The 23,651-nt window shown below is 52.3% G+C and overlaps 1 protein-coding gene across 4 annotated transcripts in view; it reads left to right on the top strand.

Annotated features, from left to right (window-relative positions):
* Positions 1-11,669: 11,669 nt before the first annotated feature.
* BCL11B (BCL11 transcription factor B) overlaps positions 11,670-23,651 on the top strand; it is a 103,428-nt gene continuing 91,446 nt past the window's right edge. For all 4 annotated transcript variants that reach the window (XM_061159397.1, XM_061159395.1, XM_061159396.1 and 1 more), the window contains exon 1: positions 11,670-12,715. In XM_061159397.1, the coding sequence (XP_061015380.1) occupies positions 12,658-12,715 (58 nt within the window). In that variant the 5' untranslated portion in view covers positions 11,670-12,657. The remainder of the gene's footprint in view (positions 12,716-23,651) is intronic.

Genomic DNA, 23,651 nt, shown 5'->3' with positions numbered 1-23,651 from the left:
AGTTTCCAGGGGAGACTGTCCTCTGCAGGAGGAACAAGAGCCACCCTGTAGCCTTCCCTGTTCCAGAAAGATCCGCAGTGAATACATAATTAGGCCCTCTGTAATTACCAGTTTGAATCTGCCTAGGACACTAGGGCTCCCACCCCCTAATTTACCTTATAAATTTATTCTGCTAAAAAAGTCGAAAATGTCAGTCTTCTGTGAAAGCTGCATAAATGAATTATCTCCCCGGATGACAGAAGGTGGGAAGGAGGGGGAAGCTTCGAGAGGACATTCTTTATTGTGTGTGTCTAAGAGTACCCCCCAACTTAGCACCAACCCGCGCAGAGCCCAGCTGGGCAGTGGGCGCCGATGGGAAGGGGACAACCCCAGCTTCTCAGCATCCCTGGCAGGTGGGGAGAAGCGCTTTTAACACCTGCCCCTTTGGACTTCAGAGAATCCGGCATGCAGCACCAGGCAACAGAGGCCCCCAAACAGAAGGGAAAGAAGCGGGGAAAGGCAGCTTTTTAAAAAGGGTCCCACCAAACCTCTTCCCTCAGTGGCCCCTGCCCCTCGGATGGTACCCTGCCAGGACAGTGTTCACTGCATCTCAAAGCCAGGTGCATCCCTGCCCCCCACACCACAGAGCTCTTCAGAGTCCAGTCACTGCTCCCCTGATTCTTTTAAGAAAAATGTAAGGTAGATCTTCTATGCCATTTTAGAAGGTTTGAAATAATAAGTTCTTATAAAAGCGCTGCTGGTTACTCAGTAGTGTCCAAATCTTTGTGACCCTCATGGACTGTAGCCCACCAGGCTCCTCTGTCCATGGAATTCTCCAGGTAAGAATACTGGAGTGGGTTGCCATTCTTTTCTCCAGGGGATCTTCCCAACCCAGGGAATGAACCCAGCGTCCTGCATTGTAGGCTGATTCCTTACCTTCTGAGCTACTGGAAGTGAAGTGAAGTGAAGTCGCTCAGTCATGTCCGACTCTTTGTGACCCCATGAACTGTAGCCTATCAGGCTCCTCTGTCCGTGGGATTTTCTAGACAAGATTACTGGAGTGGGTTGCCATTTCCTTCTCCATCTGAGCTACTAGGAAGCCCTTTTTAAAGCCCTGCTAACCCCATCATCCTAACACAATAGTTGTTGTCATTTCTGTCTCTCTTTCCAGTCTTTTCTTCATAGGTGGTCAGTTTTTCTCCCCTCCTGCTCCCTAACACAAAGTATATAGGAGCCTCAACTTTAAATTTTTAATTTCTTGTGGCTGATTATAAAAACGTAAATGTCGGCTATGGGGAATTTGGAGATTAACAGAAGGAAATGAATGGTGAGCCCCCATCTCCAAGATGATGCCTGCACATTTCTCAGTCGTAGTTTTGTGTGCTTGGCTTTTTCAAGGCCCCCATGCAGGTGTTTTTAGGTCTTATGCTGAGGTCTTGCTGCCTCGTTCATTCAAACCTACTGTGTCCATCACTGTCCAAGGAGAGAAGGTAGACCCTGCTGTCCACTTTGAGGAGCTCAGAGCCCAGTGATTTGCTATAGCCTGCGTGCTGATAAAGACAAGGTCTCCAGAACATAGCAGGTGCTTCACCACACATAAATATGTTCAAGAATGAAGTCTAGGGAAAATTACTCTTTTCACTCCTGAAACAAAATACTCAAGCGTATACCACAGGTTGGGTTGAATGTGAATTTCCTCTTGACATCAGCATAAGGCTCCATGATAATAATATCTCTGATGTGCTACATTTCTACTATGGGCCTGGTCCCATGCTCCAGGCTTTCAGACAGATTATCTGATGTAATCCTTGCTGAGAGTCTTGGAGGACTGGGATAGGAGGACCTGGGACGCTGGGAAGGGAAGCAGCTTGCTTGAGGTCTCCCAGCAAACAGCAGGGGCAGTGGGGACCTGACCCCTGTGCCTCTTGGAGGTGTGGATCAAGAAGCTTGTGCATCTCGCAAAGTTGCTAGAAGAATAAACACAGGTCAGGGAAGGGACTGGGCTCTGCACTCTATAACAATCTGTGCCAGAATTAGTGATTTGTCTGATCTAAACTTTAACCAGCAGACCCCCCGTCCACCCTTGTTCTCTTGTCCTGCGCGTCAAGCCCCTTTCCTCTGCTGAGTCCTTTATGATACTTGGCATCTCTAGACCTTCTTTATTTTTGCTCCTTCATACCATTTCTAGATGATTTGGTTTCAGAGCCATGGTCATGTTTTCTGAATTTTGCTGTTTCCCCAGGGTGTGGGTTGGGGGGGATTCCTCTATTAACCTCATCTTTGGTTCTCTTTATATCTCCTCTTTTTCCCTGGGTCCCGGTCCTGCCTGCACTCACTTTCCTTCGCTGACTTAATTCCATACCCAGCGGGGCCTCCAGGAGCCGCCTTGCAGGGTGGCTGGGAATCCAATCTGGCCGGAGGCTGGGGGCATGTTTGTACCAGACACCAACCCGGCAGTGATTCTTGCTCTGCCTCTTCGAGACTGGCCTTGACTTCCTGGGGATGAAGGTCCTTCTCTTCCCAGGATCAGATAAGATAAACTTCTTGAGTTTCTGACCTAGCAGGCCTTGAGGGTCTGGGAAGAACTCTGTACTCGGTGTTTAGGATCCCCGCCCCCTCCCCTGGATTACTCCCATGGCACTGGGGAGGCACGGCCATGAGAACCTTCGGTGGTCTGTGACGCGGCCCCTGTGGTCCTATCCTGTGTCTGCTTCACCACACAGTCCTTGGAGCAGGGGTGGAGGGCAAATTCAGGTCTGTCTGGACGAGGAACCATACGGCCGTCTTGGTGCCCCATACATGCTTGGCGCGTGGCAAACCCCCCTTCCACCCCATCCATGTGTGATGTCACAGCGATGCTGTGGGCTGACTGCTGGGTGCTAGCGACCGGGCCTGTGCTCACCTCTGCTCAGGCAGTCAGCCCACAGGTGCTCTGGAGCCCCATCGGACCAGGGAAATCAATGAGCTGGGAAGGAAGGTCCTCTCCTCTCTCTCTGGACCAACTGGCCAGTGGGTGCCTGGTACACAACCCGAGACCCCAGGTCTGTGCCCCCAGCTGCACGCAGCGGCAGGATCATGTAGGACGGAGGGAGAAACTCGAGTTGGAGGTGGCAAACAGCTCTCCTGGGCACCGACAAGAGTCTGGCCTTCTCTCCTGGCAGGCTGCGTTTAGGGGGCCGGTGACTCATCCAGAACCAGCCTCCATTTTTCGTGTGGAGGAAAGCCTTGATGGGCGCTGGAGGCTAATTGCACTGCACTGGGAGTAATGCAGCTGCTGTAATCCCTGTCACCTCTAATGACGACGCAGTGGGAGCTTCCGGGGGATCACGCCGGGCGTTTGGGGGCTGTCTGCATTTTTGGTGAGTGTCACCGTCAGAGGTCGGGCAGGGCACCAGGGACAACCAGGGAAGCGGCCACGTCTTTAATTAAAGGAGGCCCTCTTGTGACCACTGCTCAGCCTAATAAGTTGTCTTCAGTCGCAGAGAAAGTTGCTATTAGACCTGATAGGAAGCAGCAACTCAGAACAGCTTAGCTCGTCTCAGGACGAGACCATGTTTCCTAACAGTTTCTGGGAATGACATCACCACCTGGCCTGGATATTCCAGCTTTCGGGGGCGGGGGGGTCTCCCTGTGGCCCTCTCCTGGGAACCTGGGGGCTGGCCTGCATTCACCCCTTACTTGGGAAGTGTAACCCTTAGAGATCGGAAGAAACCTGGGAATAAGACAATTCAATAAAGTCACAATAAAACATCCAAAGCCTTTCATACTTTTTCACTTTCTTTAACTCAATTTATTTTTCATTTTGTGGACAGAGATTTAGTCTGGGTATTAGTTTATGATTCTTTTTTTTGCTGAAGGAATTACTCAACACACACACATATAAAAAGGAAATATTATTTTTATCACTTATTTTGTGCCATGTATACCATAGGAGAAAAAAAATGGAGCGAAATCACTTCAGTACCGCTGTGTTTTTCATTACAAAGTTATTACATATAGAAATTACTCCAAATTATCTGAAATGAATGGAAATTATGAGGTTTAAATTCCCCAGGTTACTGCAGGCACAGCTCTGGAAATTTATTTTGTCATCTTGCTGAACATAATTGCTACAACAAAATTTCTTCCATTTTACAACTGCAGCATAACTTATTTATACCGGTGTAGCTGTAATTTTACATCAATAAGTTGCATGGGAAGGAATACACAGGTGGTAATTGAAAACAATAATTTGTGCTGAAGTCCAGGTGGAACGGTTGGCTGAGGAAAATACTTCAGTTACCGTCGGCAACGGCGTGTGTCACTGTGGCCTCCTCCCACCATGGTGTCGGACACCCGTCAAACCGTCCAAACGCCCTCCGGCTTGTCCCCTGTGGCCGTGGCGGGGAGAGCCAGGGCTGGTCTGACTTTGCACCATGGCCCGTGCATCCTAGTCCTAAAACTGAGGCCACGGGACCCTGGGGGACGTCAGGGAGGCCCCGGGACCCCACCCCCACCCCCCCAGCTCCTGCCTTTGTCTCCTCCTGCTATCTGACTTGCTTCTGGGTTGGGGGCCTTTAGGTGTGTGCGTGCTAGGTTGCTTCAGGCATGTCCGACTCTTTTTGACCCTATGGACCATAGCCCGCCAGCTTCCTCTATCCATGGGAGTCTGGAATTCCATGGCAAGAGTACTGGAGTGGGTTGCCATTTCCTCCTCAGGAGGATCTTCCCCACCCAGGGATCGAACCCACATCTTCCATCTCCTGCATTAGCAGGCAGGTTCTTTACCACTAGCGCCACTGGAGCTAATTAAGGTGTTTGATAGATATCAGTTGGAGTATGAGTTCTTGCCAGAAACAACGACAATTCGATTCCCCGAACACGACGCAGAGCGTTAAATCCACTAATGCTTTCTACATTACTGTGTTCCTACCCAGCTGGAATGTGTGGCCTGGGTACAATACCGAAACGGTCCCCAAACAGGCGTCCTCACTCCTCAGTTCTCTAATTGTTCCTGTTAAGCAGATACAAATAATGAAACTGCAGATGCCTGTGCTAAATCCTAGCAGCTGATGAATCTATGCGTTGGAATCTGGAGGTTCAAATTCAGATGTGGCAAAAAATCGACCATAAATCTGCTGTGTGTAGATGGTAGACCATCGGAGACAGGTCAGAGATCGGTGTCTTTGCTCCTGTGCAGGGTTCCATTTCAGGACACGTGGGAGGGAGAGAGAGAAAGATGGGCAGAGGGAGAAGCAGAGTGGCTTTGTCGCAAGTTCAAATGGGAAACGTTACTGCCACATCCATATTTTAAAAGCCATTCTTGTTTCAATGATTCCAAAGGCTTAGAATCACACCGAAATCATTTTTTTTTTTAAAGGACCCAGTTTAAACTAATACCAGAATGCACAGTAATCCAGAATCTCAGTTTTCCCTGGGCAGCATTAATTACCTTTTGTTGTTGCGAATTGTCTGCCTTGTAAATCGAGCATTGTAAATTGTGTGTCTTCAAGCAGAGGCAGTGTTTTAGAATGCACACAATTGAAGAACTTTGACAACTTCCACCTTCTGTAGACATATTATTCTATCTCCACTAATGCGCCTGCGGTTCAAACTTTGAGTTGCAGAGGCTTGTTTATTTGTCAGCTTGCAACCTGCACCCTCCTCTAGTGGGTGGAGGGAATGGCCCTTAAATGTTTTCTAGGATACAAGCTACCTTAGTTGAATTCACTCGAAAGCGTACATGGCTGTTTCTAAAACTACGAAACCGCAGATGAGGTCTCCCAGATCCCCCTGTCTTTTTCAGCTCTGGAAGGCAGAGCCGAAGAGAGGTGTTGGCCGGTTTTTAGTTTTATTTTTTGGTAAGCGCCCCCTTGCAGCATCCTCATTAGCGGTGCCTTTGCCTGACTCATGCCTCTCTCCTCTGTTCCTGCCTAAGCGAGTGCTTCCCCCTCACTTCCCTTTTTCACCACTTCCTTTGTAGAGCATCACAGCGCAGACAGGAGTGTTCAGAGCCTGCGTTCAGATTGGGGCGGGGGGGGGGGGGGGGAAGCTCACAACTGACTCAGACGCGTCTACAACTCCAGCTTAGCATTTACTGAAACTTCCTCTTTCTCAAACTGCTTAAGGATACAAACTAATTAATCCTCACGGCCTCATAAAACCCTTGTTAAGGAGGTGATCATTATTGCCTCCTTCGCCGCCCCTCCCCATTTCCTATCAGCAGACACCTCACTGTAGCTCCAGTTCCGACGACAGCCTCTGACAGCCAGAGCTGGGTCTGAAAATACTCTTCTGAATCCCAGTTCTTTTCCCAAATGAACCATTTTAATTCTCTTTCTCTTCCTTGTCTGTGCTCTAAAGAGGGGAGACTGATGGTCACTAAACCACTGACTTCAAGCTGGTGTCTGGGGGGGCGGGTGTGTTTTGCATTTTCAGATATGCAATTTGGAGAGTTGATGACAAGACAGAAAGCAGAGGAGAGATCCTTTCTGTGCAACACACACACACACACACACACTCGCCACAGCCACGCTGATCTCTGGACGTGGTGGGTGGGATCTGGTGAAGTCTGACCATCCTTGTGAACAGTATTCCCACCAAAACGACCAACTGGGTGATGCCAATCCCGACCAAATTTGAATTGATGACTCAACTAAAGAATTAAAATTAGCAAGGCAAGAAAATTCCAAATGAGGTGAGAAAGCTGTAGAAACAGTTCCAGATCCCCTAGTACTGAGCCATTCAATATCATTTCTGATGACAGGGACAGAGCTAGGAACATTCGATGTGGGTGTAAGTCTTTTTCATATACGGAGAGCTGGGTAAGTATTTTTTTTTAAGGAAAATAATACATGAATCAGGAACAGCGACTTTGGTTTAACCCCTCATAGGCTGCAGCTATGAAAACAGCAGGCAGGGAAGCCTCACAGATTTCCAAGAGCTTCCATCCTTTCGGAGTCAGAAATCTACCACTGTATCAAGCCCAGGTATTACTGCAGACATGAAGAAGGTGTGAATGATGTCATGCTTTAAGAAAAGCAATGCTGCTACATTCAGTGCATGGAAAGAATCAAACCAACACTTGTTGGAAGGCAAGTTTTGTGGTTCAGCCTCTGCTATAAGGTGACAATGCAAAAAAACCAAAACAAAACAAAACTCCAAATCTAGCAAAGCTTTCACTGAGAGCTATTGGGTCCTAGAAATTTGCTGTAATATTCAGAAATGACATAAAGTAATTCTAGAAGATATGCCAGGAAGCTTAAGATGCCTTTTTTGTCTTTTGGAATTGAAAGCTCCTAGAGATTCGGAAAGAGTGAGGAAGGAGATAAGGACCATCTTGGGAGCCTTATTAATATGTACGTAAATATGATTTGCTTAGGACTTCCATTGCGGTTTCATAAAAAGTTTAAAACAAGTCAATCCACCGATCAGATGGATGCATTTTATTTATCCTCACCATCACAATCAATAGCATTTACACATGCTGAGGAATAGAAATCACTAGACACAGTTTGCTTCTGAGTTTGCCCAACTGTGAATACGAAACGATTTGCCTTCTCTTTGCCGGGATTTTTTTTTTGTTTGTTTTTTAAGCACCAGAAATAAAGCCCAGGATAATTTGATAAGACAGGTTTTTGAGTTTTTATGTTGCTGCAAGTTATCTGACTACATTTTAGAGGGTGGAGCCTTGTGTAAAAAAACAAATGAAACATCCATTTTCTTTCCGCAGAAATTTTGAGAATTCCCATTTTTACTGACACTACACATCTTGATTGGTTCCAGTTTTTTGGTAAAGACGTAATACAAAATATAACAGCTCAGAAGGCAAAGACAGCATTGCAGAACCTCAAATAGCGCTAAGAGTTAAGTACTGAGAATTGTTCAAAGAATTTTAAAAAAGCCTGGCTTGGGGGGAGGGTGTCCTGTGACAGTTTAATCTGCCCCCACTGCATGGCACACTGGGAACCAGAGCCCCACACAAGGTTAATAAAAATACACTTTAATTTGACAAAAGGATTTATCAATCTCGAACTATTCCTCAATAAAGAAATTTAAAGAGACTGAAAAATATGAAGGATTATCTGCTGGAATGCACTGCGAAGCTAGAAATATTTGTGAGTTCAAAAAGCTTTCTGACACCTTCTTCTTTTTTTAAAAGATAGTGCAGAAAATGTGGCATTTCTTTCCATCTGATTCCTGTCTGCACAAAGACCCAGCTCTGGGCCCAGCACACAGTAGGTCTGCAGCAGGTTTTGGAGAACACAGCTGGAAGTATCGTGGTATTTAGCGCCATATTTGTACTTGCACTTTCCCCTTTTATATTTTCATATGTTAAGCACCTGCACCCCCCTCCCCTCCATTTTGGGGAAGGGAGTGATTTTTATTCTAAACAAAGCCTTGGTAGATCAGAGTATGGTGTGTGTGTGTGTGTGTGTGTGTGCGCGTGTGCGCGCGCGCGCAGTAACCTCAGAAGGGTCTTGGATCGTCGGCCTGCCAGGGGTCCTGGGGAGGGTAACAGGGCCAGGGCTGGGGTCAGAGTATGGTGTGTGTGTGTGTGTGTGTGTGTGTGTGTGTGTGTGCGCGCGCGCGCGCAGTAACCTCAGAAGGGTCTTGGATCGTCGGCCTGCCAGGGGTCCTGGGGAGGGTAACAGGGCCAGGGCTGGGGTCAGAGTATGGTGTGTGTGTGTGTGTGTGTGCGTGCGTGTGCGCGCGCGCGCAGTAACCTCAGAAGGGTCTTGGATCGTCGGCCTGCCAGGGGTCCTGGGGAGGGTAACAGGGCCAGGGCTGGGGCCCGAGCCCCGCCACTCGCTCCGCCTGCCTGTTGTCTGGGCATCAAGCGAGCGGGGAAACGTTAGCGCGGGCCAGCTGCCGAAGCCGGGCGGGGTCGAGGGAGAGGTCAAGGTCGGCGGAGAGGCGGCTATTGATCCGGCTTGGAACGCGAGACAGGGAGCCCAGCAAGACTAAAGGGGGAGCTGTGAGACCAGACATTAACAGCTTTCAGCGCTAATGATGCCCGTGCCAGACGGGCAGAGGGAAAAAAAGGAGACTGGAGCAGCAGCTGGGATCGCTCGCTGCTTGCGCCCGGCCGCCTCTCCCGAGAGGAGGAGGAGGAGGAAGGCGAAGGGGCCAGCGCGGGGCCGGGCAGGGGCAGGGCAGCCTCTCCCTGGCCGCCGCGAGGTGGAGCGCGCCGGCGGGCGGCGGCGTGTCCAGCCCTGCGCCGGCCCGCCCGCGCGTCCTTCTTCCCGCCGTCGGGGCAGCGCGGGGCCAATGAGGAAGTGCTCCCCGGGTCAGTCGCGGCCCGCGCCGCCCCTCGCCCGCTACTTCCTGCTGGGGGTGGGGCGGGGTGCCCCCTCCCCAGACGCCGCCGCCCGAGCGCGCGCGACTTGGCAGCTGCCGCTGCGCGCCCCCCTCCCCAACCTCCGACCCCGGATGACTCGCTCAATCCACAGGGGGCGGGGGGCGCTTTCTTGAAGGGGGGCGACCCAGTTCCACCCCCACTGCACGCAGACCCGAGTCCCCATCCTTGTAATCAACCCCGGGAGAGCGAGGGTCAGCGTGCTGGGATTTCGGGCGCCGGGGAGAACGGCGCGGAACCGCCGGCGATTGAGTCCAGACCTGCCTGCGTGCGCTCTGTGACCTTGGGCCACGCGCTCACCCTCTCTGGACTTCACACCGCCAGTTCTCAGCAAAAAAAAAAAAAAAAGCTCTCCCAAGTTTAAGAATGTGGGCGAGTTGGGATGGCCGGTGTATGGTATTCTTGAGAAGTTTATTAAAGGTGCGTGTCGGCATTTTTTTTTTTTTTTTCTTTTTACTTAGGCCACTTTCCTGGAAAGATTTTCGTGGTGGGGCTGGAGGAGAGGGAGGTGCTTCCAGAGTTTGGACCACGTGGAGGTGGGGTGTCGGTGGTGGGTGGTGGGCATGCAGTCCCGAGTGGGGAGGTCGTGCGGACTGGCTCTTCGCCCGCCCCCCTTCACCCCCCTCCGCCCAGTCTCTACCAGCTCTTCCCCCGACCCTGCAGCCCGGTCCACAAAACTGCCTGCTAGAACATATTTTATTATTATTTTTTAGGGGGGGTGGGTGGCTTGGGCAGGGAGCTCTTTCTGTCCTCGCTAATGGACGCTGCGCTCTGGTAAGTTGTTGGTGCCGTCGCCCCACCCAAGACCTTGGGGGTGAACAACGCCCCCACCTCCGCCCCCGCCCCGTACCCCTCCAAGGAAAAGGCCCCGAGGGAGGCGGCGCGCCCGGAGGCGTCACGGCCCAGCCTTGCGCTCCCAGGAGGCCGCCAGAGCCCGGCCTGGGGGCGGGGTGAGGTGGGTGCAGCTGGGCTCGCCCGCGAAGCCCAGCCCCGAGCCAGGCCCCGACCCGCCCTGGCTGCCTCCCGGCCCAGACCCGAGAAACCCTGGGAAGGGCGAGGGGGCCGGCCGCGTGGCGCGTCCAGCCGGGAGGTCAAGTCGCGAAACGGATGAAGTTGGCCGCGGCCGGAGGAGGGACGGGGAGGTTGCGGGGGGCGGGGTGTGGATGTCCACGCGAACCGCGTCCTGGCCTTGTCCCCGGGCCACGGACAAGCTCCCACACCTCCTCTCAGCCTCGCCGGCTGGAGATCAAACGGCTGACAAGGCAGCTGTGTCCTTCCTTTCCAGACTGACGGGCGATTTCAAGTCCTGCCCTAGGCGGAGGAGCCCTGGGGGTGGGGGGCGTTACTTCCAGGCTGCAGTAATTGTCAAGGAGTGGGAGGGGACTGGGGGACCCGAGGGGGTCACCCACGCGAGTGTGTCCAAAGATCCGGCCACACCTACTTCTGGGTCGGCAAGTATGAGACGCTCTCCCACGTGGAGCACCCCTTCCCCTCACCCCCATGCTTCCGAGAAACCTCGGCATTAGGGGTGGGCTCCGTGTTTGACCCCCAGACTGAATGGGTCACCGCTAGTGACCCCCAGGGAGCGCAAAGATTTCGGGTGGACATGCCTTCCGGAATGGGACTCCAACAAGGTCTCACGTTTCCCCGCCCCCCAGTGTGCCCGGAATTCTCTCCTCTTAGTATCTTTTATTTTGTCCCCTTGGCTCTCCCACAGTTTGAAATATCAGGATTTATATGGAGACACTTTTTGGAAGTTTAACCCCGACCCCTCAATAAAATCAAAGTGAAAACAACCAAGCTACTTTCCTAGGAAGACCGAGCAATTGACCATGTGCCCCCAGTTCCCGTGTCGACCCCAACACTCTTTCATAGCCGCCCCCCACCCCCCACCCACAAGAGCTTTCGAATGAGTGGGTGGGGACTTGTGTTGCTTCAACTTACTTCCACGCACACCGCACTCCGCCCCCCTTCTCTGGGGGTCCAGCTCCCTAGAGGGGAGGAGGGATGGAGAGGATTTTCTTTTATTTAAAAATATCTTGCCCACGGCCCTCCCTCCCTCCCCCCATTTTGCGCTGCCAGTGCACGGGGAGGAGAGGAGCGCACAAAAAAAAAAAAAAAAAGCTGCACGTGTGGCCGGCCTGAACTGCGGGTGTGCGCACGGGCGAGTGTGTGTGTGTGTGTGCGCGCGCGCGCGCGAGTGTGCCTCTGTGTGTGTGCTTTCTTGTTCTCTTACAGGGTACAATGTTAAAAAGCCACCGCTAGTCGCCCCCAGTGCTCCGACTCTCTGGGTCTTTTTGTCTCTAGTGCAGATTAAACGTCACGTCCGCACTTGAACTTGAATTTTATCCCATTGTACAGAGGCAGCCCCAGCCATAGAGAGACCGAGAGCTCCCAGAGAACCCGGACTCCGCCATCTTCACGTTGCAATCTATAGCTCCCAGTCCGCGCCCGCACCGACCCAGGCGCACTGGGCGAGCCGCCCCGCAGCCCAGCTCCCCCCGGGCCAGCGGCTCCAGGGGAGCGCTGGGGAGCGCTCGCGGGGACCCGGCAGCCTCTCCGGCCGGCGCCAGCCTGCCAGGTGGACTGGGAAGGAGCCGCTCCTGGAGTCCCCCCAGAGCCTCGGAAGGGTCAGTCTCCGAGAAAAAAACAGGCAGCCCGCAGAAAACCCAGAAACCACCGAACCGGGGCAGTTTTTACATTGCTTTGGGTTTTTTGAGGGGGCGGGGTGAGGGGGTACGAGACAAGTCCTCAAGTTTTCTTGGCTGTTTTTTTTTTTCTTTTCTTTTTCTTCTTTTATTTTTTATTTGTTTGCATTTTCCCCCCTTCCCCCTCCCCCCCTCCTGGTAGAAGTGCGCTTTCCACCTACCAGACCCTGAAAGAAAGTGTCAGGAGCCGGTGCAAAATCCGATTTAAGTTCAAGGAGACATTTGGAAGTCCAGGAGGCCAAGCAGTTTGAAGAAGTGTATGCAATTATTTTTTCCTTGAAAAGAATATATTTTTGAAGAAGCCAGCCAGTCCGCGGCAAGCAGCAGCAGATTTTTTTTTTTTTGCCTTTCTCCTATTTTAGATCGAGAGGTTTTGCTTTTTCTTTTTCCTTCTCTTTTTCTTTTTGCAAACAAAAGAAAAAACAGCATAGAAGAAAGCGCAAAATAAAGAAGAAGAAGAGGAGGAAGAGAGGGCAAGAGAGGAAGGAAAAAAAAAAAAAAAAAAAAACCAACCTAAACACCAACCCGGGCAGAGGAGGAGGCGCGGCGGCAGCGGCGGCGGCTCGGACCCCCTCCCCCGGCTCCCCCCATCGGTCCAGCTCTCCGGGCGATGTCAGAATAGATGCCGGGGCAATGTCCCGCCGCAAACAGGGCAACCCGCAGCACTTGTCCCAGAGGGAGATCATCACCCGTAAGTGTCTGCGGCGTGCGCGCGAGGGGCCGGAGCGTGGGGCTCCGGGCGCCCAGGGCTGGGGACACCGAGCCGGGTGCAGCCGGGCCGGGTGCCCGGGCGACCCGCGGGCTCGCACCGGGGCAGCGGCGTCGGCCCAGAGCCTGGTTGCGGGGGGCGGCGGGAGGGCCTTAGGAAAGTTTCTTTGCAGCCCGGGGAGTCCGGGCGCTGCGCAGTCCGATGCGCCCGGGGCTCGGGGGCCTGCGGAGCGGGCTCCGGGGCCGGGGAGGGGGCGCGCAGGCTGGAGGAGGTGTGTGTGTGTGCGCGCGGAGCCCGGCTGGACGCTCGCCCCTCCGAGCGGCGTGTGTGGCGGCGGCGGCGCTGGTGGCGGGGTTTGGAGAGGCGGGGGGAGGGGGCTGGGGGAGCGGAGGGGGAGGGGGGAGCCGGGAAGTGGGGAAAAGTTGGCGAGCGCGTGGGTCCGCGCTGACGGCGCGGGCGGAGGGGAGCGGGGTGCGCTCGGGCCTGGGGGAGACGCGGGGCGAGGGGCGGCCGCCGGCTCCGAGTCCTCCCAGTCGCGGCACCCGGCCGGGCAGGGCGCCGGCCACGCCGGTCCTCAGATTCCGCTGCCGCCTTTCTCTCCCCTCCTCGTGCTATTTGCAAAAGAATCCAGCTGCGCGGCTGTTTGCCGGGCTCCTGCACCCCCACCCCCATTTCCCCACCTCCGTCTGTCTCCTGGGATGTTCTTGTCTTCTTCCCCCCACTCCAAAAAAAAAAAAAAAGGTGGGGGACACCGGGGGCTGGTGAAAAATCCTCGCCACGGTGGGGGGGGGGAAAGGGTTGTCAGCTCGGAGTGGGAAGAGAGGAACGTGCTTGTAAAATAGTGGGGGGAAAAAGAAAGAAAAGAGGAAAAAAAGGGAAAGAGACCTATCCATCTCTTACCCATCTGCCTATCTCAGATCTTTCATCTTCCCCTATCTAAATAAACAAGGCAGGGTCGCAGTGGAAATCCACCGGCTGAAATCGTGTGGATTTCAAGCAAGTGGCGGGGAAGGCAAAGTCAGGCAACGGGGCAGAGACGCAGCCGCTTCCAGCGCCCGGGTCGGGTTTATTTAGAGAAGGGAAGAAGCCTGTGGGAGCGGGCCAGGTACCGGGTTGGCAGGGGAGCTCGCCCGGGTGCCTCCACACTTGCACCGGGAAGGTCGGCTCGCCGCGCTCCCTGCCAGCCGCAGCCCGCGGGGCTGCTGCTCCGCCGTGCGCAAATCTTTCCCCGCGGTCCTTTCTCTTGCGGTGCCGGAGTCGCCGTTGCTTTTTTTTTTTTTTTCAAATTTTTCTTTTAAATTGCAATAGAAATAAAACATCCTCTGGGTGCCATCGAAACCGCGGGCAGGTTGTGTTCCTTGCCATCCTCCGATCACCTTGTCAGGCTGGGGCCCGGCTGCCGGCGCGGAGCTGGAGAGGGCTGTGCGCCCATCCGCCGCCGAGGACTGGCTGCGCGGCGGCCGAGAGCCGAATATTTATGTTATATTTTAACAAATTTAAATAAATAAATAAATATATAAAGGGGTTCTCCCCTCCCCTGAAAACCCAGCATAGGAGCCATCTGCTCGGAGCCTTCGCTGCTGCCATCTCTTCTTTGTTACAGCTGATACATTAGTAAGAATTTGTGGATTTATGATTATTTTTTGGGGAGGGGAATAGATATGAAAGTGGGCTTGCCTTGGGAGAGGGACGCCTTTCTGGAGGGAGGGAAGAGGGCTTCTCTGATATTTTTCACTATTGTAATATCAAAGAAGACTTGCTGGTTGCATTTAAAACAAAATGTTTTGCAACCAGATTTGAGCCTGGTTTGATCAAGGTCCTTTTCGCCCGTTGACATTTAGCCCTTTATCGAGCCTTTAGCAATCTCTTATTCTACACCCCCACTCCCTACTTTAGATGGTGTAGCGGCTGTTAGAATGTCTGTAGTTGCAGACACCTAATTTCTCCAGGAGGCAATTTGCCCCACAGAGCCTCTGTATAATTGCAAGGGTTGCTTTTGAGGAGGGGGAAGTTGTGGGGGGGGGGTGCTCCGGGAAGGGGGAGTTATGGAGGGGGCATTGCTAAGCTGGCAGCAGCGAAGGAGCCAGGAGTGTTTGCATTTGTGTGTAAAGGGGGAAAGAAGCAGGTAGGTTCCCTTTGCTTTTGCCCTCTCCCCATCTGGCATTCCTGGGACCTCGGGAACAAGCCCTGGCCGCGAGCACGGGTGGCGGCTGGGCGGTGTGGGGGGCCAGGGGTGCCTGGTGCGACATCCTTCCCTCCTTCGTTGGGTCCGTGGCTGTCTCAGTCTTGCTCAGAGCAGGGCTGGGGATAGCCTGGCTGACACTGGGGCAGGGGCTGGGAAGGAGAGATGGGGAAAAGGAGACCAGGGGATGGGGGGCCAAGGATATCCTGCCTGCTCTTCAGGGGCCCATGGAGCCCAGGGCATGTGCAGAGGTTTAAGAAGGGAGAGTGGTCCAACCAGTTCTCAGACAAGGCTATTTATTATCCCCAAAGCAGCTGGCTTTTCTGTCTGTCCTGTGTCACCCTGGAGGTGGGACTGCAGGCAGGGGGAAAGGCAAGAATGGGATGCAGTTTAGGCTTAGGGCCTGTACAAATGTGTCTCTCCTCCTCAACGATGCAGGAGTCGTGGGTCTCAGGTGCTCTGGAGCCCTGGCCAGCCAAGTGGGTGCTGTCACAGCCCTGATCGGGGACCCATGTTTTAGCTTTTAAATGTGAAAGAAACTACCTAAAGCATGGTACGTCTTCAGTTGGGTGGCAGCCCGCTGGCTTCAGGTTCTTTTGAGATGATGCAACTTGGGATAACTGATGGTCTGAGACATAGAAGAGCACACAAACCGCATCGATAATCTTGGGGGTGGGGGTGGGGGGCTGGCAAGGCGGAGAAGGACTCCATAATGAGCTGGTTAAATTTACAGACAGGGCCAGGGAGAAGAGGAGTGCGGGAGGAGAGTGTGGGAGACAGCTGGGGATGAAGACCTAGGCTTCTGGTTTGTTTCAGAATGTTTGACCCAGATGGATGTGGCTTTCAAAGCCGGAGGACAGACACAGCTATTAATAAAAACAAACGCAAAACAGCCCAGTGACAATAGTGAAGAGGGGAGGATGAGGGACAGTGGACTGACCAGGCAGAGAGGGAAGGGCTGTGAGCCGGCTGTGCCAGGCAGGGTGAATGGGCAGGCAAAGGAACCCCAGCCTGAGACTTCCCGGAGGAAATAGCAAGCCCGGGGTAGAGAACTCAACTCCAGTGCAGGTGATTTTATTTTTCAACAACCCCCCCAACAGGTTTCCTTGGAAGATTAGTAATTTTCCATACGAGTTCACGATTTTGCAAAACAACTAGAGAGACCCAAGATTTGATGCAGAAGTTAGGCTCACCGTGTTAATTCCATGGTTCCCTTTTAAATTAGGTTTTGTTGTAGCTGTTTGTTTTGAAGGCCGCTGTGCTTACAATTATCTTAACTCCCCAGGGTAGAGTGTATCTCCAGGTGTCCACGTATCTTTCAAAATTGGGCCTCTGATAAATTTCATCAGATCTGGGCCCCTCTGTTTTTTTGATAATTCTGGGAGGGGGGAGTGAAGTTTGTCCCCCTTCTGCACAGAAGGGAACCCCATATCATTAGAAGTGTGACATAAGTCAGCTGCTCTGATTCTAAGGGAGAGTAAAACTGTGTTCATCCAAGGTGTTATGCCAGGCTGATTTTATTCATTTGTAATTCACACCTGAGAGAAGACAGCCATGAGCATATTTTAACAACCCCTAGTATTTTTAAAGGGTAGTCTTTCTCCCCCTGAAAATTGTGTACAGTGGCATATTTCTTTCTTTCTTTCTTTTTTTTTTTTGAGCGTGGGAGGTGGCGGGGAGTGCCCTCTGTCTGTTCTTTGGCCTTGGCGATTTTTGTCTGGCCTTCAAAATATGTCGTAACAGAAAAGCGAGTCATTTCTGAAACGCCGGAGTGAAGACAGTTGCTTTGGGGAAGCCGGCCTTAGGAACGTGGAGGGAGGCTGAGGTCAGATTGGGTGGGATGCTTTGATGAGCACTGCGCAGGGCTAACTGGGTCTTAGGGTTCCAAAGGGCAGGCCAGCTTTGGGTGCACTGGGCAGTAATCAGCCTTCTGTCTCAGGGGAACTGGAAGCAGGCAGAGCAGTTGGGTTCCCACATACAGTTCCCCGCTGCAGAACACACCGGTTTCTAGCTCCTTATCAGAATCGAGCTCTTGGCGCTTGCCTTTGGGCTCAGAACACGGCTTGCCCTCACCTTCCCTTTTTCCTTTTCATCTCCTTTCTCCGATCGCTTTGCATTCTCTGTTGCTTGTTGTGATAAAAGACTTTCCAAAATAAACTTTCAGTTGAATTGGCTTTTGGTGGATGGCAGGGCTGCAACGCCCAGCGGTGCCTGGCGCCACTTGGCAGCTAGGGGGAGCTCGGTGCCCGTGTCATGCGTGGAGCTGGCGCCGCGAGGGGCCGGGACCGGGCTTCCATCAGCCGCGAGAGCCGTTTACGTTGCTGCAAAATGTCTTAAGTGTGAAGTTGTAATATTGATTTTCCTGCAGAGAGTCGAGCAGGACAAAATGAGAATATAAGTTTGAGAAATCTATTTTCAAGCTATCGGCATTGATTTACAAGCCTTCGCTAGGCAGATGGGGGGACAGTTTTTCTTTTTAATTTTTTTTTTTTTTTTAAAAAAACAATTGCTATGCTTAGTTTTGCACGAGTGTGTTTTCCTCTGGTTCGTCTGTGGTCTTGACTTTCTGAATTCCATTGGGTCGCCGAGGCACACAGGATGGAGTGTGTGTGGCGGGGTCTGGGAAACGTGAACCTTGTTTTCTCCGTTTCTGTGTTGTATGTCACAGACCCTGGGATCTGCCGCTGCCGTGGGGAGTCATGTGTCTAAAACAGCTTGATGAATGGAAATCCTTTCAGCTCAGATTTTATAACACTCGGATTCTCAATTCCATTTATTAGGTAATGTTCCCACTGTACTAAGGGGAAAAGCATCAGTCCCCAAAGAGATAAAATGCCAACTCAAATAACATGTAAAACTTTGTTTGAGAGGAGTATGTGCTTGCGAGACCCAGCTTTGCTAATGCCTTTCACCCCGAACAGTGCCCTTAATGGACGGCCTTTAATGAGACGATTTCTCCCCTAACCGTGTAATTTCGTGCTGGGGAATATGTGTGCTTTTGATCACAGGATTTCTGGATCTATAATGTCTTCTTCTCCAAGTTCAAGAAATCTGCAGACAGCACAGTTAACCCTGAGTCTCCTGTGTTGAGTTCAGTCCATGGGCAGAAGAGGTTACGTGGAGACAGGAGAGGAGTGCTTTATTCTAACCTGAAAGAGAAATAAATTAGGTCAGACAAAAGCCTAGCGCTGTCATCAGCCGGGGAAAGAGCCTTCACTCTGTAGTACAGAGGGCCAGCAATTTATCTGATGATTTCTCTACTTCATTTAATGTTTGAGTCAAGCCTGTTGTAAGCACAGTGCGGCAGTGAGCTCATTTGACAGCTCAGAGATAAAACGCCACTGTTGTCTTGAACCCTTGGGCTGGGGCCGTGGCCTCTGGCCTGTAGAAAACCGTTAAAAAAAAGTCATTTCAGAAATCCCCAATCCTTTGCCTTGGAACTTGGGGGAGTTTCACAAGCTGTAACTAAATACAGACTACAGGTTCGACAGCGTGTGAAGAAAATAATTATACGAGGGAGGGTCAGGATGGAGTTCCTGACCTTTGGGGACCATCTCCTGCATCTCCTGTGGCTTAAGGAAGGACCCTCTGGCTGTCTGGTTAGGTCCTACCTTTAGCTAAAACTCTCCAAGGACTTTGGACTGGGTTTGATGCTGTTGTCACATTTGGGAGGACGAGGGAAAATAAATGCTCTTTGGGGACTGTGGCCACCGTCAAGTTGTTGATGCTGGCCGAGCATCCTTCTCTGAAGGTAGTGTTAGCTTTGGGCCTACTGGCATTTTTTTTTTTTTTAAAGGGAGAGGGCACGGCAGAACACCAGGGATGGATGTCTGTGTCACCCGGGTGCTCTGAGTGTGGCTTTGTCACTTTCCAGTTCTCCGTTTAATCCCACGATGGGGCCTGGGGGCCCATGTGTTCTATCCCCCACCCCCTGTTCCTCATCCCACAACCCTTCCTTTCCAGACAGCCAAACGTCAGTGAGATCTACCCCCGCTGTCGTCCCCTCCCCAAGAAAAGCTGTTTGCTGACCGGCTCCCTTGAGCAGTGGTTTTCCCCAGGCATGTATAAAAAGTGCCGAGAGCAGGCTATTTGGAGAGACATGAAAGCAGAGGGACACACTTTGAGCGTCTTCCGCACGAGCCGGTGAGGGGAGCGAGGGGAGAAGCATCGTTTTTTTACTGGCAGAAGTGACACTAGATCGCGGTTTGATTAATGGTGCTACATTCACGGGGACTCTCGTCCGGCATTTTGACATATGCAAGTCTTTTGTGTAGTTGCTGAAATTCAAGAAATTCATTCTTTATTTCTTTTTTTCCGAGGCAGCTGATAATCTGCTTGGGTGTTGAATTAGCCAGCCCGAGCTCTGCTACGATAATGAAATCCCAGACCACACCGAATTAGGTAACTTCAAAGTAAAAAAAAAAAAAAAAAAAAAAAATCCTCTGTTTTACACAACTTTTTTATGACCCCCTTCGACTGAACTGCTGAAATGCAAATACACTTGAGAATGTTCTAACGAGTTCTATACTAAAACAGCAAGCAAAAATGATTCAGGGAAGTTGAGTGCCAGCATTATTGTGATGAACGTGAGCCTCAGAAATGGATGCACTGCTGAGAATTAAAAAGCGGGGGGAGTCAAGTTTAAATTTCTACCTTGGAAACGAGATGCTGGAAGCAGTTTCCACTCTTGCTGTTTTGCTGTGAGCCTCAGAGCCTCGCCTCCAGTTAAAGGCTCTCAGTTCAGCATCCTGTGTGGACCGTCCCTTTCTTCTGTTTAGCACCTTTGAAAAGGCGCAGCATCAAATAAAACAAATCTCTTCATTGGGACTCGAAGAATGCTTTTATATGTTTTATTACGAGCTCTGTCGTGTCTGAAAATTGAAGGTGTTTGCAGGTTTGTTGAATCTTCTGAATGTGTTTAGAAGGATTTCTATAGCAAAGCATTTTTCTTTAAAGATCTATCTGATTTCTCAAAACGTAGGTCACTGCATGCTTTGGTATCATGGGCTTGACTTTCTTCCCAGTCACCTGTTAGTAGTGGAGGGCTCTGTGAATACACCTGAGTGGTGTTTCCTTGTTCGTGGGGTCTTTTTCCTGCTCTTGGATGTGTGAGACCTGGCCTCTGGAGCTCAGTTTTGGGGGATCTGGAGAGGCAGGTACACTGGGGGAGGTGGGAAGTTTGGACTAAGTCTGTTGAGCAAGTTAGGGGAGTTTTCAGGGAGCTGATTTTAACATGCTTAAGTACCCTGAAACCAGGCTGGGGGCATAGAGGACAGTGTGTGTATGTGGGAGGGGGGTGCTCCTTTTACCCTCAGAACCTCCCCCTTCCTGAAGAGTGCTGGCTGGGTTCTTCCTGCACCCCAAACATCTCGGATCAGGAGTCCCCACTTCTCTGAAATGCAGGTCAAGCCTGGGCCTTCTGGCGATAGGCCCGGTCAGCCAGACCCCGGGTCATTTTCACGGACAGGGACATCCACATTACAGATAAGGTTGTGCCCCAGCCTCCTTCTTTCTGTCTAGATGTCAGAAATACGGAAGATTTCACTTTGAGGCGGGTGCTGCGTTTGGCACGGAGCAGGCAGAGCCTGGTGGGGTTGGTGGCGGGCCCCGGCCTGTACTCTTCCCTCCAGTGTGAATGTGGCGCGGGGTCTGGGCCCCCAGTGATGTGACACCTGGAGTGGGCTGGAGTCCTCCTCCTGCGCTCCTTCCGGGAGGACGGGTGGTCCAGGAAGAGAGAGCCCAGACCTGTGGGATCTGCCTGGGACCAGCCCAGCTGCCCCCTCCCCAGGTCCAGCAGCAGCCCCAAGCCTTTCTTGGAGGCCAGACGGGGCTGGGTCCTAACCCTTCCTGGCCCTTTGAGGACGTTCGAAACACGTGCCTGGCTGGGATGAGGCTCATCTCCGACTCCTCTGCCGGCCCCGCGTGATTCCCTCCGAGCGGAGAACTTCATAAACCTCTTGTTGAGCCTTTAGGCGTCCTCTAGTCATAGATTATTTTCTCTGTCAGGAATTGATTCCTTCTCTCTCCTGTCTCCACTGCCCACGCCTCCCCCCCTTCCCCAGCCCCCTTTCCGCAACGGTTGTCATTTTCTCTTGGATCCAATAAATTAAACATTGATGGCAGCTCAGAAAGTGTGCTCCGTCGAGGGGTGCATTTTGGTGGCGCTTAGGGGTCTCGGCCCCTCTTTGGATGTTCATGGGGAGGAGAGTGACAAATCCTTTCGCAGACTGTTGGTTTGGAGTTGGCTGGCGGAGGCTGTCTTCGTAGGAAGCAGGTGTAACGTGTCTTCCCGTCGGATGCGGCTCTCCTGCGCGTGGATGCTCAGCGTCTCTTGTAAACACGCGTACAAATAGGATGGTGGCGGTGACGTCGGTGGCACAGGATTTTGAGAGCCTGGCATCCCTCCCCCACGGCCTTCCCCTACCCACCCCACCCCCATCACCGAAACAGGATTTCTCCGTGGGTTTCTCCTGGTCTGTGGCTTAGCCATTAAGGACAGAGATTTGGATTTGAATCGACGCAGGGTTAAGGGACACAGGCCTCTGTGCTGCGTGTGCTCTGGGGACAGCAGGAGGCTGGCCCCTTGGTTGGAATTCCCCGAAGGGCAGGTGCCGGGGCGATTAGAGGAGACCCCAGGGTGGGCAGGGCCCTTGGAGCCCTGGCTCCAAGGAGCGTGTGAGGGGGCTGGGGGTCCCTGGCCAGGTAAGGCCCGCTAAGCCTCTGCAGCTGCTGGAGGGGGGGGGGGCCTGTGGGCCGCTTGGCCCGGTCGGTGTTAATGATGTCTTTCCATTTCTGTCTTCTGCCCAAATTCCTTCCCGGCCAGCCCCGAGGCATGGGGAAACTGGTCTGAGGATCAAGTGTTTCCCCGTCCACTTAACAGGAATGTCCATTAGTATCTGTGAACCCTGATTTCATTGCTTCTAAATGCATTTATGAGCCGGGAGGAGGCCTCGCCTTGTAAATGAAATGTGGTTTTGTTGTAAAAGAAAATGACAACAAACGTGTAGCTGTGTGTGTGTAAATATATATTTGTCCATGTGCTTTAGGATGTCACGTTTCAGAACCCACCCCAGCCAGTACCTGCTGTTGGAACAAGTCATCAGCTGCCCTCAGTCATCTTTCCTCCTGTTGAGTCAAACGTCTCAGCCATGTGTCGACTTTATTCGGCTCATGGCAGTGAGGGCAGCAGGGTTTTCCAGAGCTGCTGACTCTTGGGGGAGCTTTGCGTGAAAGCGGAAATCCTCTCCGAGGAAAGGACCTCATCTTTGCCTTCTTTATTTTTTTAAAGGCTGGAGTTTGCAGGACAAGGCAGCCAGAGGGGCTGGTTTGTAGGGTCTGGGAGTTTGAAAGGCTGTTTTGTGTATATGTGACTTCTCTCTCCTGGTGCTTTCTCGTTCCTGGGTGGCAGTTTGGGTGACTCTGCCTGTCACAGTGGGGGCCCGGTCCTCTGAGCCTGTGTGGGCAGTGGATCTCCATTCCGCCCCCACAGGACTGAGGAAGGAGGGTTTGGGGGGGGGTAGGCCCATCTCACTGTGCCCTTCTCTGAGCCCGGGCAAGTGGTTCTTTCTCCTTTTATTTCTTCTGTGAGTGATCGGCTTCTAAGAAGGGACACAGGCGCACACGCACACACATGCACCCCCACGCCCAGCTCGGTATCCGCCTGCCAGAGGAAATGAAACCACAGCCCGCCTTTGGGGGGTGTCTCCGAAGGCCTCAAGCATGAGATTCAGCAAGCTGTCTTGGTCTACCCGCTCTGACCTAAAAGTTTGACAGTTTGGGGGTTCGGGGTGACGTTGCTACCTTCCTGGGAAGTGCCTCCCGCAGCAGCCAGAGCCAAGGGCTCCATGCCCCGGGGGGGTGGGGTGGGGTGGGCAGAGGAAACCCCAATCCTTGAAGTTGGGCGAACACCCCCTGTCATCTTCAGGAGTTTTACTTTCAGCACCACACGTGGGAGGGGAAGGAGATGTTTTTGTTTCTTTTCCTCCTGGGCGCCTTTGGAGGAGGCAGAGGGCTGGATCCTGGGTCTGGGGACCCGAGTTCAGAGCTGTCTTCGGGCTGGGACTCCAGCGGGGCCTGGCTGCCCAGACTGGCTGGCTGCAAGAGGGCTGGAGGTAGAACTCAGACCTGCAGCCCAGTCAACGGCCTCGGATACTTTCAAACTCAATTACTGGGGCTCACGAGGGCTTGCAGCAGGAAGAAAGTGAAAAGGCAAAGACTGCCAAATAAAGGAAGGAATACCAGATGTTACCAAAACAAAACAAGACAAAAAAAAAAGAGGAAAAGGAAAAAGTGCTGGTACAGAGTCCCTTAGCAAAAGATGGAGAGGAGAAGGGTGAATACCTGTGAACAGGCCTGCGTGACCTTTGCTCAATTTTAAATCAGCCTGTTTCTTTTGCAAGAGAAGAGAAGTTTGAGATTATGTAACTTAAAATCCCCAGCAGAGAGGAACTATTCAGGCTTCTCAAAATTCCCACCGGGGAGAATGGACTGACGGACTCGGCTGAAAAAGTTTAATGAAAAGCAAAACCAAGACAAGGGAAGTCAAGATGAAATTAGATGACAGAAAACATCTCCCCATCCACAGAAAGGATGATCAGGTTGGGGTTCGGATGGATGAACTATTGTCTTTGTTTATTTTTTATCAAATGCCCTTATGGATGCTGCCAAGTGCCAGGTCTGCTCAGGAGGGCCCGGTACCTCCACTCTCCCTACCACAGAATTCACCCCTGTTTGATT

This window comes from Dama dama, chromosome 13 (genome assembly GCF_033118175.1).
Source record: "Dama dama isolate Ldn47 chromosome 13, ASM3311817v1, whole genome shotgun sequence".
In the NCBI taxonomy this organism is placed as follows: domain Eukaryota; kingdom Metazoa; phylum Chordata; class Mammalia; order Artiodactyla; family Cervidae; genus Dama; species Dama dama.
This window is presented reverse-complemented; position numbering and strand designations above follow the sequence as displayed.